The sequence below is a fragment of the Procambarus clarkii genome, chromosome 27, assembly GCF_040958095.1.
Source record: "Procambarus clarkii isolate CNS0578487 chromosome 27, FALCON_Pclarkii_2.0, whole genome shotgun sequence".
Taxonomy (NCBI): domain Eukaryota; kingdom Metazoa; phylum Arthropoda; class Malacostraca; order Decapoda; family Cambaridae; genus Procambarus; species Procambarus clarkii.
In genome coordinates, this window is record NC_091176.1 from 33,000,533 (window position 1) to 33,015,181 (window position 14,649).

Genomic DNA, 14,649 nt, shown 5'->3' on the forward strand with positions numbered 1-14,649 from the left:
TTTTGTTTAAATACACAAATAGCGGATTTGAATAGTGTTTCCGACAATCCATTCACTAACGAGATGTTTTTAGTATCTCCTAAAAGTGTTATTCCTTCTTCTTCAGTTAGACCAATAGACAAATCCAAAGCAAGAGATGTTAAATCCACCAGCTGACCTTTCACACCTTTGTGATAAATTCCAGATAGGAGTCTGTAAACTTATTATTGACCCCAGAATTCACAGGTAATACATCCACCGTTTGTCTGCTTGCAATTGTTGATTTTAGCAATTGGGGGGGGGGGGGGAATACTTTAGGGAAAGCCTTACTAACAGCGGCGGTATAGTGTTCTAATGGGACCTGAAGGCCAAGAGCCTTATATCCAGCCATGTTCGTGCTTTAGATAACACCAGTCGAGTGAGAAGAATTTTATGACAACACATTATATTTAGCTTTAGTAAAACGTTGAATGTTTACTAATTTTTTTAGATTTTTGTTTTTTTTGTTTCATTTTTCTGCACTCTTTCCCCTATCATTTGCTTCCCAACTCCTTTCAATGTTTCAACTCCGCGTTTCCTAAGATACTCCCCTTCACTGTCTGGCCCGTTACCGCCGTGAGGGGGCTTGGTGGGCAGCTGCCGGAGTGTGATGCTCCATGGGTCAGTCCTCTGTCCTTTTACAGCCTTATGCTCCTGCTGCTGCCTTTACCAATTTTGCCAGACCCCTTTTCCTTTTCCTTGTGTTACATTTTTCTCCCCACTCTTCTCCTATCAAATTGTCATTTCCTGCCGACCTTTTGCCTGTTTTGATTATTCTTTCGACCTTCTTTTGTTTTGATGCCCGGGTGTTTGAGGAGGCATACTCTTGCACCCGTAGAACTGTAGTACCCAAAGTCTCGAGCGAGGGGAACCTTTTATTTTCAATCCTCCTTTCGTCACTGAACCCGCTCTCGACGGACACACGGTTCTTAACGTGGTGTTTGTGGGGCGTATACTCACGACGCACCCCTGGGGGGTCCCCGGCAAGATCGGCGATAGCTTCTTGTTGGGTGCCCTGCCTCTAATTGTGGCTCCATGGTGGGTGTGGGGGCACATTCGTGAATGAAAGTTTTCCCTCGTTTTCATTGCTGATAATGTTTCCCTTGTACTTTCTCATGCTGGTGGGTTGGGCGACCAAGCCCTCGAGTCAGGCTGTGTTGGAAGATCAGGCCCTGTAGCCCCTGCTGCATTGGCCCCCGACGACCTGACTACTCCCATCAGCTCCCCTCCCTCCTCTGTGGTAGGGTCGAGTCCCCAGCCCCAAGTGGAGACCACCTCGTCCCCTGGCACGGCTTCGTCTCTCATTGTGACTACTGCGCCTTTTACCCCCCCTCTCTGGGGGTTCTCAACGCCGTTCCCGTCACGGCCGCACTCGCACGATCCCTTCCCGTAATACTACTTACAACGCCTTGTTTGGTCCCGCTACGTGGGCTAAATACTTTGATCTCCACCATCTGGATTCTACTCCTCCTGATGATATCTCCCTCCATAAACACCCTGTTGATTCAGTAGACGCCTATGTTACTTTTAACTCCACCAGTTATGGTACGCGTGTCATCGCTGCTCCTCAGGATGCAGCTACTCGCTTAGCCGCTTTGTCCTGCATTGGAGAGACCCCTGTTAGGGTCTCCAAAAACGCTCGGTTAAATGCCAGTGTTGGCACTGTACTCCTCCCACACCATGTTGAAACTGGTGTTCGGGACCTCAAAGATTGCCATGAGAATATTAAACATATCCTCGATGCCCAAGGCCATTCTGTCCTCCAGGTGGACACGTTTACTCGACCCCCTCGTGGTCGTCGCCATTAGCCCCTTCGAGTTGTAAAAATCACCTTTGATAGTAAGACCCTTCCGCCCTCTATTATTCTTGCTGGTGCCAGATGCTCCGTTGTACATTCCCTCTCCTAGACTTTGCAATAAGTGTTGGAAGTTCGGGAACGGTGTCCTCAAATGCACCATGCACCAGCTCTGTGTATCTATGCCCCATGTGTGGAGACGATAGTCATTCTAAGTCCGAGTGCACTTCTTCCCAGGCTAACTGCCTCAATTGCGGTGAGGCCCACCCTACCTTCTCACGCTCGTGTGTACACTACAAACTCGAAGAAGCCGTCCTCAACTTGAAGCACCGTGATCGGTCTTTTCCTGAAGCGAGACGCCAAGTTCGTCGTCTCACTCCTTTCGCGGGCGTCTCCTACGCTCACGTGTTGCGTTCTACCTCTCCTCGTCCTTCCCGTCTTCCTCAGTCTCACAACCGTTTCCAGGCCTTAAACCCGACCACACCCACCACCTTCTCCCCTATTCTTTTGCCTCCTGTACCAGATGGCCTCCCTCCTGGTTCTCCATCTGGGGTTTCCCCCCTTCCTACCCAGTCCACCATATCTCCTTTGTCTTCTTCCCTATCTCCCCCCACTCTTTCTTCCCGACCCTCCCCCTAGTCTCTTGACATTCCACGCCACCTGTCTGTCCAGGCTGATATCCCTCATCCTCCCAGCAATCTTCGTGTTGTTCGCTCCCGCTCCTCTTCTCCTGCTGAGACCATTGAGTCTGTCGCCCGGTACGTTGTTACAGGAACGTCTGTCTCTTCGAGTCAGAAACGTAAGCCTGGCTCCTCTCCTTCTTCCTCTCCAGCGGGTAAGAAGGCTTCGCTCTCTTCCTCACCCCCTCCCTCTGACTCTGTCACTACATCCCCTCCAATTTCAGTGGTCGAACCTCCTGTCCCAGATATGGAGGTTTCTTTCGCCCCCGATTCCCACTCGGTTGCTGCCCTTGCTGAGGCGCACTCTCTGTCTTCTGCCCCCCCCTCCTCAGCTGTCCTTGCCTGCCCCTCTCAGTTGCCTCCTCCCCCTCCAGACCCCGTCAGTCCGCCTCTGGTCTGTCCTCTTGCTCACTTCCCTCTATCCTTACTAAGTTTACCCATGCCCCCTAACCCTGACTTTGCCGACCCTGATCCTGAGATTCTTTAATAAACTATGTTCTTCTATACCTTTATTTATTTCTTGTTCTCTGTTACTGTCCTTTCTCTTTGGTAATGTCTGTTCTTCAGTGGAATATTCGTGGATTTTATGCCAACTTTCATGAACTCCAACTTCTAATTACACAGTTTTCACCGCTTTGTGTTTGTCTCCAGGAACCCATGCTTGGTGCTCGTCCTGGTCACTTTCCTGGTTATTCCTTTCTTTCTCCCCCCCCCCAGAGCTCTTGCTGGGGCCCGTAACTCTACTGCTCTCTTAATTCGATCTGATATTCCCTTCGTCCCCCTACTTCTTCCATCACCTATCCATTGTTCTGCTGCCTGTGTTTTTGTGGGTAAATGGTATACAGTCTGTTCCATTTATCTCCCCCCAAATGTCCTGCTTTCTCTTCCTGATCTTAAGCACCTCCTGGACTACTTGCCAGAGCCGGTGCTCCTTTTGCGTGATTTCAACTGTCGACATTCCCTCTGGGGTGATGTTTTGACAAACCCACGAGGCTGTCTTCTCGAACCGTTCGTCCTCGCTTCTTCTCTATCTCTTCTGAATTCTGGTGAGCCCACTCATGTGGACTCTCGAACTCGCACCCTTTCCTGTCTTGATCTTTCTCTCTGCTGGTCGTCCCTTTACTTAGATTTCATGTGGCAGGTTCTTGATGACCTCCACAACAGTGATCATTTCCCCATCCTCGTTTCCTTTTTCTCTTTCCACCCTCTCCTCTCCTTCCCTAGGTGGTAGTTTGCCAAGGCTGACTGGTGCCTATTCACCCTCCGTGCTACTCTCTCTGACCTCTCCTCTCTGCCTCTTCCTCGCGCCCTCCTTCTTTTTTATGACACAGTCTTCAACGCTGCCCTCAGTTCTATCCCTCGCTCTTCCTCTCGGGGTCCACGGAAGTGCGTTCCCTGGTGGAATGCGGACTGTGCTCGGGCTGTCCGCTGTAAGCGTGCAGCCTGGAAGAAACACCGCCGCCGGCAGACGGCTGATTCTTTTATTCTGTTTCGGAAGGCAAGTGTGGTATCCCGTAGGACCATCCGTACAGCTAAACGTTAGAGTTGGAAATCTTATGTTTCCACCATTACGTCCGATACTCCTCTGCCGCAGATCTGGAAGAAGATCCACAAGATTGCGGGCAAGTTCGTTCCGGATGTCTCGCCGGCTCTCCACCTCCATGGTACTCTTGTGGTGGATCCAGTGAAGGTCACGACCAAACTAAGTTTCCACTTTTCTTCTGTTAGCTCTGGTTCTCATCTTCTTCAATCCTTCCTTCTTCGTAAGCCTGTTCTTGAATCTTATCCTTTAGATTTCCACACTCATCTCCTTTTCCCTATAACGATCCTTTCTCTCTTTCTGAACTTCAGTCTGCCCTGGCCCCTCTGCGGATCTACGGCGGCGGGCTCGGATGACGTTCATTATGAGATGCTTCGCCATCTCCTTCCGTGCACGTCTCAGTATTTACTGAATCTGAATAACCAGGTCTGGGAGTCGTCGTCCGTCCCTGAGGACTGGCTCGATGCCGTTGTACTCCCTATTCGGAAACCAGGGTCTCTCGGTACGTCCCCTAAGGACTTCCGCCCTATAACTCTCACGAGTTGTGTTTGCAAGCTCTTTGAGTGTATGGTAACTGTCCATCTGATGTGGTTCTTGGAACACCATCACCTCCTCTCTCCTTCTCAATTTGGTTTTCGCAAGTGCTGCAGCACGACTGATGTCCTGGTGAACTTGGATGTCTATTTTCGTACTGCTTTTGCTGCGAAGACCTCCGTTGTTGCTGTTCTTTTTGACCTGGAAAAGGCTTATGACACGACTTGGAGATACCATATTCTGCCCCAACTTCGTTCTTTTGGCCTTCGTGGTAATCTCCCTCTCTTCCTTCAAAGTTTTCTCTCTCGTTGTACCTTTCGAGTCAGGCTTGGTGCCACTCTCTCTCTCTGCCTCTTTTCGGCAGTATGAAGGTGTGCCCCAGGGTAGTGTTCTGAGTACTACTCTTTTTCTGGTTGCCCTCAATGGTCTTCTTTCCTCCCTTCCTTCTGGCATCTTCTCTGCTCTTTATGTTGACGATCTTACTCTTTGCTGTCCGGGTGATGATTCGCCTCTCCGTCACCGGCGGCTTCAACTTGCGATAGATGCCGTATCATCTTGGGCCACCAATCATGGCTTCAAGTTCTCTAGCACTAAGACTTGTGCCATGACTTTTACTCGGAAGCGGGTCGTTCTTCGTCCCTCTTTGTCACTTTATGGTCATCCCCTTGAGTACAAAGATTCCGCAAAGCTTTTGGGGTTATTCCTTGACACTCGTTTGTCTTGGTCGCCCCATGTCTCTTACCTCCGTGTTGAATGCTCTAAGGCCCTTAACCTACTTAAAGGTTTTGTCCCATACTTCTTGGGGAGCGGATAGGCGCACACTTCTCTATTTGCATTCCACTCTCGTCCTGTCTAAACTCGATTATGGTTGCCCTGCATACTCTTCTGCTTCTCCTTCTATTCTTCGCCGTCTTGATCCCTTGCACCATACTGGGTTGCGCCTCAGCTCTGGTGCTTTTCGTTCAACTCCTACCCTCAGCTTGTACACTGACACTGGCTTTCTGTCTCTCCAGGATCGCCGTGATCGCTACAGTCTTCGCTATCTTGCGCGATTCTTACAGCATCCTCACTCTCGCCTCTATCGTGCTTTGACTTTTACCCCTCCTGTAGTTCCTGTTCCTCTTCACCTCCTCCCTCTTTCTGTCCGTTTGTCTCGCTTACAGCATTCTCTTTCAGCTCATATTACCAATGTTTCTCCTCGTATTGTTCCTTCCTTACCTCCGTGGAGGGTCCCCCTTCCCAAATTTTTTACTTCTCTGACCCACATTACTAAAGCTTTTACCCCTCCTACAGTTTTGAAACGCCTCTTCCTTGAGCACTTTTCTTCTCACTCCCACTCCATTCCCATCTTCACCGATGGGTCTAAGTCTGCTGATGGTGTGGGCTACTCTGTTGCTTTTCCTGACCACACTTATATGTGTCGCCTTCCTTCGGAGGCTAGAATCTTCACAGCAGAACTTTATGCTATTCTCTATGCTCTTCGTCTCCTGCTTTCCCGGTGTCAATCCTCCTTTGTGGTGGTAGTTGACTCTCGTAGTGCCCTCATGGCTTTAGGGTCCTTTAATCTGGTCCACCCGGTGATTGTCGAGATTCAACATTGGCTGTTTCTTATCTCCAGTAGATTTAAGTCAATTGCATTTTGCTGGGTTCCCAGCCATGTTGGTGTCTCTTTAAATGAGCATGCGGATGCTGCCACTAAAGAATCTATCCGCATCTCCCGTAAAAGTATTCCTTATTCCGACATTTACACAGTTATTCATGCCTCCATCCTTGCCCGCTGGCAGAGTTGTTGGTCTTCTGTTATTGGTAACAAACTGCGTACTCTTAAGAGTCGTGTGTTCCAGTGGCCTTCCTCCTGCCACCGTAACCGGCGGTGGGAGTGTCCACCGGCGGACAAGTGTCCAAGGGACACTTGTCCCTTGGACTTCAATCAAATCAAATTTTCAATTAATTACGTTAATCCCTCTGTCACACAGACAGTAACAATCAATAACTAATTACGTTAGCACTATCAAACCTGCCTCATGGCATTAGGCAGACGGATGCTCATGATAACCACAGATTGTAATACTAGGCAGTCACGTTGCTTCTGCAGTGATCGCGTGGTGGGCACTTTCCTCTCTTCTTAAATCACTTGTATCTAAGATGAATATCAACTATCGCAAACCGGATTTTGCAGTGAAATGCGCTAGATGAAATTAGACGGGTGATGAGACATTAATTAACGTCGCGTTAGGCGGAAAGTCTAGTTGTATCCGGCAGCTTAGAAATTCACGTCTTGACAGACAGGCGACTATTGCAGAACTGAGGAGTGCAGCGTAGTGTACCGGGGCTCCACGGCTCCCTCCCACACTCCTCCTACATATATGTATCTAGCCCACCAGGCACTGAGGAGAGGAGAGGCCTAGTCACACAAGGAACGGTTGATCTAGCTGACTCCTTCCTGACTATGACATTACTATAAACTAATAACCATTCTTATGTCATATCTGCAGGATAGATGTTGTTAGAAACTTTTACACTGTAAGATTCTGGCAGGTGAAGTTGTGACCGCATGAGATAACAACTGGACGGGCTAATCACACAACACACAGGGACGCCATTACCAGACGGTCTGAGTGGAGACCGAGTTCACTGAGGACATGTTTCTTGCTTGTTAACCAGGATACATTCTACAAAGACAGCTTAGCTTTTGTACAAGTAATAGGAGTTAAACATTAGAATAACCCGTAGTAATAAATTTTATAAATCAATCAGTTTGATTTAGTAGAACATTCTACAATAAACCCTATAAGTTTGTGAAGGAGGTTTCTAGTGGGTTCAAATTAAACCTATTCAGTCCACTATCTAAAGAAATTCTTTAATAGCAAATTAAATATAAGTAGTTTAATAAACAAATCAATAATAATAACTAAAATAAATAACACAAATCCTACTGGTAATTTCTTCCACAACAGCCAAGAAACTTTCATCATTAAGATATCCTTTTTACCTTTTCGACATCAGCTGTTGCGAAACGTTAATTGAAGCAGAAGCACAAACCTATTTTCATTCTGCACTACTTCCTAGTATTACCTCCCCCATATCACTCACTTGAGTCCTGGACAAGGTAGAAACCTGTGCGAGAAAACAAAGTTCTTATTGCACTGGTCAGTACATGAGAGTCTTTAACACGAGAGAGATTTTAGTGTTATCTTGAGTTATCTTGAGTCCTTAATGTTATGTGTAACATTCTGAAAATTTCGTATGAGACCATTTTCTAAAGCAACAGTCCACCAGCAATCATTCATTCTATGGCATTCGCATTTTAAACTTGTTCACTCAACACCAATGCTCATCAAATAAGAGTTTCTAGGTTCAAGCTTCTAATGCACTAATGTTAGGTAAACGTTATAAACATGAAGATTTATTACTAATATTAATAGCATTCTAAGTGAATCATAGTCATAATTAAATATATATATATATATATATATATATATATATATATATATATATATATATATATATATATATATATATATATATATATATATATAAATATATATATATATATATATATATATATATATATATATATATATATATATATATATATATATATATATATATATATATATATATACATTATATATCTAATATATATATATCTAATATATATATATCTAATATATAATATCTAAAAAGTTATATATATATATATATATATATATATATATATATATATATATATATATATATATATATATATATATATATATATATATATATATATATATATATATATATATATATATATATATATATATATATATATATATATATATATATATATATATATATATATATAACTTTTTAGACACTCAACCCACCAGGAGACTCGAACACTGGCCAACAAGGTGGCAGTTGCATGCTGTATCCACTACGCTATACTTCAAAGCCATAAGAGAGGTAGGAATTCTGGGGTATTTAACCAACCAGAATTCCAATCCTCTCCCAGGCGATGAGATAGTGTGGGACCTCGGATGCTCTTTCATCGGTTCCTGTTATATGGGAAAACTCAGTGCCAAATGCTTAATGCACAGACTACCCTATTCCAGTATTCCAGTAAGCATTTGGCACTGAGTTTTCCCATATAACAGGAACCGATGAAAGAGCATCAGAGGTCCCACACTATCTCATCGCCTGGGAGAGGATTGGAATTCTGGTTGGTTAAATACCCCAGAATTCCTACCTCTCTTATGGCTTTGAAGTATAGCGTAGTGGATACAGCATGCAACTGCCACCTTGTTGGCCAGTGTTCGAGTCTCCTGGTGGGTTGAGTGTCTAAAAAGTTATACTGGAATAGGGTAGTCTGTGCATTAAGCATTTGGCACTGAGTTTTCCCATATAACAGGAACCGATGAAAGAGCATCCGAGGTCCCACACTATCTCATCGCCTGGGAGAGGATTGGAATTCTGGTTGGTTAAATACCCCAGAATTCCTACCTCTCTTATGGCTTTGAAGTATAGCGTAGTGGATACAGCATGCAACTGCCACCTTGTTGGCCAGTGTTCGAGTCTCCTGGTGGGTTGAGTGTCTAAAAAGTTATAAACTTCAGCTACTGGAATAGGGTAGTCTGTGCATTATATATATATATATATATAAATATATATATATATATATATATATATATATATATATATATATATATATATATATATATATATATATATATATATATATATATATTTGATGGAGAGAAAGATAAAAACTTATATATAAGGAGAGAGCCAGAGATATTTGATTTTTCTTTTTCTTTTCAGGAATTGGTTGGAAGTTGAAGATATCATAACTTGGAAGCGTTTAGTAAGTCATTGAGCTGTTTGTTAACATTTGTAATAATTGTTTATTTATTATCCATGTCAAAGGTTAACAATAGTTATTTATCCTGGGAAGTCTTTCATGGTGATCATTCATTAATTATATGACTCACTTTAATGGTTTGCTTTATTCTTATTATATATTTGTATCAATATTCTTAACCCTAGGCCAAGTTTCTTTTAAAATCATCCCTTTTTATTCATACACATTATCATGTAATATGTTATATATAGATAAATTACGTTTTCACAACAGACATTCCTCTTGAAAATCTTAATTTCACAATGATGACAACAGAATTTTTGTTTAGGTTTGCTTTGTGTAAAAATATCAACGTTAATAGCATTATTAGTTTTCATTATTTAATTAGATTTTAGTGGTATTACTTATATTTTCATAAAATGTGCTGGAGGATTGATAATAGGTAACATATTAATTTTAGATGTATATCTGGAAAAGCTCGATCTTTTTAGATGTTTTTCACGTTTTTGTTTATGTAAAACTGAAAACTGAGTTGGCAACACTGAGTCATATTGTACGCTATTGCAGATTGGACGATGCAACAATCGAGTTACATTATCCGTTCTTCCTACTTGTGTTTGTTTGCTCTAACAGTTTGTATGTTCCTCCTCCATATGGTGTGTTCTAACGATAAAGCTAGATATGTTGGTAGTTCTTTTAGAAATTTCATGTTAAGGATGTTGGAGCACACCAGAGTATCTTAAGGAACTGGTCAGCCTTTATCTAAACCAATGCTCTCTGATATTTAAAATAATTCTTGGAGAGAGATTCATCCTCTCTGTGAGACTGGTTTCAAAGTTTTGGGTAATCATATTGAAGTCTTTGTTTACAATTTCGTCCTTCGTTGGATAAAAGCACCTCGTCTGTGTAAGAACTGTGCAGAGTTTATATATAAGCCCAGTTCCTTTAGTTTACCCCTTTAACGTTTAGAGTTTTATTTTTCACTTATCTATACCTAAAAGAGAGATTGGACGTCAGACACCTGGGTCTAGCCTCACCCAAATTGGAAGAATGAATGGTATGGGGTATAGGATGAACATAGGCTGTTCGGGGTCCCCAAAATTCAAAAGTGAATGGCATGCTAGTGCCACATTCAGACTCCTTCGACAATTTTTGTCACTGCCTGCCACCCACACTGCTAAATATTTTCAAAATAAATTAAAAAAAAAATCATTTTTCAAATACACCATTATACACTGATTTCGGGAAAACTAACCTAAATTTCCTGATGTTCATAATTGGCCCTTACTCCCATAAAAGAGATTGTCTTCAGAGTCAGAGGTTTCCCAAGCCACGTGCCTTTCTCAGAGTAATGGGGTGTGTATTTTATTTTGTAGTAGTTCACACTACAAAGCTCTCACCCACATATTAGACAATTATATTTTTTATAAGATAGGAAAACAGACAGATATTGGGGCAGACAAAGATAGAGACAGAGAAATACACATACAGAAACAAAGACATAGAGTCAGTGACAGAGAGGGATAAAGATTCAACCCAATCTATATTTATGGAAGTATACATGGATGGATAAAGGAAATGTTGAATGAATAGTTCGATAGATAAAATATCATCCACTCTTCCGTGGAAATAACTTTCCTTATTAAGACTACTCAATAGCTCAGTCGATAGAGCTTCTGCTGCACATACGTGTAGTCCACGATTCAAGTCTCTATAGCTCTGGTGAATGGAATGGAGATGGATAGATAGATGGATGAAAATATGGATAATTATATGGATAGATATATGGATAAATAAATAAATGGATAGACGAGAGAGGGATATTAAATTTCAGTTGATAATGGGATAAATAGATGGATAGATGAATAGATGAATCCACAGGTTGTTGGATAGAAATATGGATGGATAGATGGAAAGTTATATAGATGGACAGACAGATGAATGGATTGATTGATTGATGAATAGGTGGATGGATAGAAGGATAGATGAACAGACAGATGAATGGATTGATTGATTGCTGAATAGGTGGATGATAGAAGGAGAGATAGATGGATGAAAAGACAGATATATAAATACATAAATGTATATATATACATATATGGATGGATAAATTGGTAGGTAGTTGAATAAATAGTGGGGTAAATAGATGGGTGGATAGATAGTTCCATGATGATGGACACATAGATGGATAAATGGATTGATGGATGCATAAACTGATGGACAGGTGGATAGAGATATGAAAAGGTGGGATCCCCCCCCCCCTACTTTGTGTGTTGCGTGTGTTTATTTTTTTTTTTTGTGGAAGCTATTGTGCATTAATCATTTATGCATTGTTTGAGACTGAAATTTGTTTCTAAATTTGACATTTTGTTTAATATAATTTATATTGTGATACTTTATAACACTTTCCTGTACCATAGTATTTTGTTTTGTATTTTTGGAATGTGTGTTTGTAATTAATATGTGTAACAAAGGATATACACCGAGAGATGTAACCTGTTTCTCTATGTGTATGTGGCGAGGGTTTACTCTGGCTGTAGATTACATCCAGAGCCGAAGTATTCTTGCTGGTTGGTCAGTATGCATTAGTTGTTCACTTGATAACATTAAATGGCTTAATAACAGGCCATGATGCCCACAGGGGATATGTCCACCGATAAGTGTAAACCACTTCTCAGTGTATACTCACTGAGTTTACTTTTGTCCTGGACTATGTTGAGGATTAAAGTATTCTTGCGGGTTGGTCAATATTCAGTTGTGCTGGCTTTAGTAACCCTCCAGAGGTTGATGGGCCTTAACCTCGATCCCAAACCAAAATAATTTAGATTTACTATATTGATTGACCACTTACTAAGTCGAAATTTGGCGTTTCTCTGTTTTATGTATTTAATTTGTCATTTTCCTTATATTGCTGTCTTTTTAAATTGTTAACGTTTTGAAATTAGGTTTTTAACTTTTTTGTTAGATTTATTTTATCTGATGCTGCTAAACTTAAACAAATCTTTGCTTTATATCAACGTGTAGTTGAGAGAGTTATTTGATCCCTCTTTTGTGGTCCGCAGCTTATGGCTCATGGCTGGTCTTCTTAAATAACATTTTATTGCTTACGTTTTTGTTGCTTGCAATAGATATGCGTCAAGCTTGAAAGGTACCCAAGCCAACTTACATCAGAAAACTCTTGACCTCATGAAGGATTCAAACTCGGTCAGCCAGTACCTCCATGCCTCCTAGCGTATCCAGTACTATATCCGTTCACCCAACAGACTCTACAAAAGTACTGGAAAGTCGTCTGACTTTTAACCCCAATACCCGACAGCGCACGTGAGTATTTTGGGCACAGATATATTATCAAATTACTTCAGCATGCCGGGGCTTCATAAGTAACATTTGTGCGTGAAGATTAAATGGTCCCCAAACCATCGTGCATCAGAAAACTCTTATAGTACTGGACATGCCAAGGAACATGGTGTGTCGAAGGGGTTTGGCCTCCATGACCAAAATCTGATGTCTATTCTGATGTGCTTATTGGTTGTGGGGTGGTTCTTTATTCCTAAAACTGAAATACATCATCATAAAGCACCTACCAAGGATGCACTCCGTGGCTCAGGACACTGTTTGTGAAAGTGAGATTGGTGAGGAGGTTAGGCGCTCCACTCGAGCCCCATTCCAGATTCCCAAGATTTGGCGTTCGGCTATGTGGTTGTGTTGGAAGTTGGGAGTGTCCAACCACTCCCTGGAGGCTGACCAGGTTCAAATCCTTCAGGGGGTCAAGAGTCCAAAGAGTTTCCTGATGGGGACCATTCAATCTTGACACAAAAATGTTACTCATGCGGCCACAGCATGACGAAGTGATTTGATGATATATCTGTGGCCAAATTAGTCATGAGCGCTGTCGGGAAATTGGATTTAAAAGTCAGACGAGTTTCCAATACTTTTGTACAGTTTTTTGGTTGAGTGGATATACTACTGGACACACCAAGGGGCATAGAGGGGTCAAGAGCATATATGTTGATACCAACCGAAGAATATATAAATTAATCCAGCTACATGATGAAGAATGACGACACTAAACTTCAGCGAATCCCGAGGAACCCTTTGGAAGACCTTAAACACAAAGTGACCAAAACTATCACTGCAATCAATGAAGAGAAGTGAAGTTCACCTCACTAAACTCCAGTGCGACTATGGCCTTGCGTATGCATTTTGCAGTGTTAAAACCCATAAACCAGGTAACCCACTACGCCCAATCATCAGATACTAATCCCAATTTTCCAACTTGCGAAAGACTAAACGAACGTCTACCTACATACACTCCAACAAATGACAATCTACAATCATCAGCAGACTTCATAAGAATAATCAAGACTAAATAGCCCGAGGTAATTACTGCTTCACTGGACGTTGAATCCCAATTTACCAACGTCCCGGTCGATACCACCATAGAAATGATCCTGGACAGAGTATACAGAGACGAGAGCACCCCTAAATTAGACATACCCAAGCAACACTAGAAGAGCATTCTCGAGGCATGTACAAAGGAAGCTCCTTTTATCAGTCCGCAAGGTAACATGTATCTACAGGTAGATAGAGTATCAATGGGCTCCCCCCTAAGAGCGAAATTTGCTAATTCTTACATGGGAACCGTCGAGGAAAGAGTCTTCAGTTGCAGACAAAATCCGATTGCATACTGCCGTTATGTCGATGATATATTCGTAATAGTAAAAGACCTAGAAGAACTAATTGTTCTAAAAAGCCGTCTAGAGAGAGAGAGTCAGGACTCCAATTTATACATGAAAATAGTAACAATGACAGTCTGCCATTCCTAGATGTGTTAAAAACAACAGTAGCAGCATCTCTAAGTACATGCGAATATTGCCAAGCCACGAACATAGGATTATGCCTAAACGGTAGGAGTGAGGTTAGATATTAAGGCAGTTTTCTCAACATTTATACTCGTCGAGCCCTTACCCACTGCTCTGAATGGAGCAAAGTGTGTAGGACGTTAAAAAGGATAACACAAGTACTGGTGAACAATGGTTATAGTAACCATGAGGAAAACACTAACCAAGAGATACTTTAAGACGACACCTGGACCTGTAGTACAACTCAGAACCATGAACAGAAACCACAACACCTTCACTAAAATTATATTACAAATCCACCATGCACAGCGGATATAAGAAAGAGGAAAGAATAATGAAAAAAATAATCTGTAAAAGAGTAAAAAGCACAAGTC

At 42.1% G+C, this 14,649-nt stretch overlaps 1 protein-coding gene across 1 annotated transcript in view; it reads left to right on the forward strand.

Annotated features, from left to right (window-relative positions):
* The window catches only part of LOC138369226 (extended synaptotagmin-2-like), a 300,187-nt gene that overhangs the window by 233,128 nt on the left and 52,410 nt on the right, over positions 1-14,649 (forward strand). Inside the window, exon 9 of the mRNA XM_069332167.1 lies at positions 9,374-9,416. Coding sequence (XP_069188268.1) covers positions 9,374-9,416 — 43 coding nt within the window. The remainder of the gene's footprint in view (positions 1-9,373; positions 9,417-14,649) is intronic.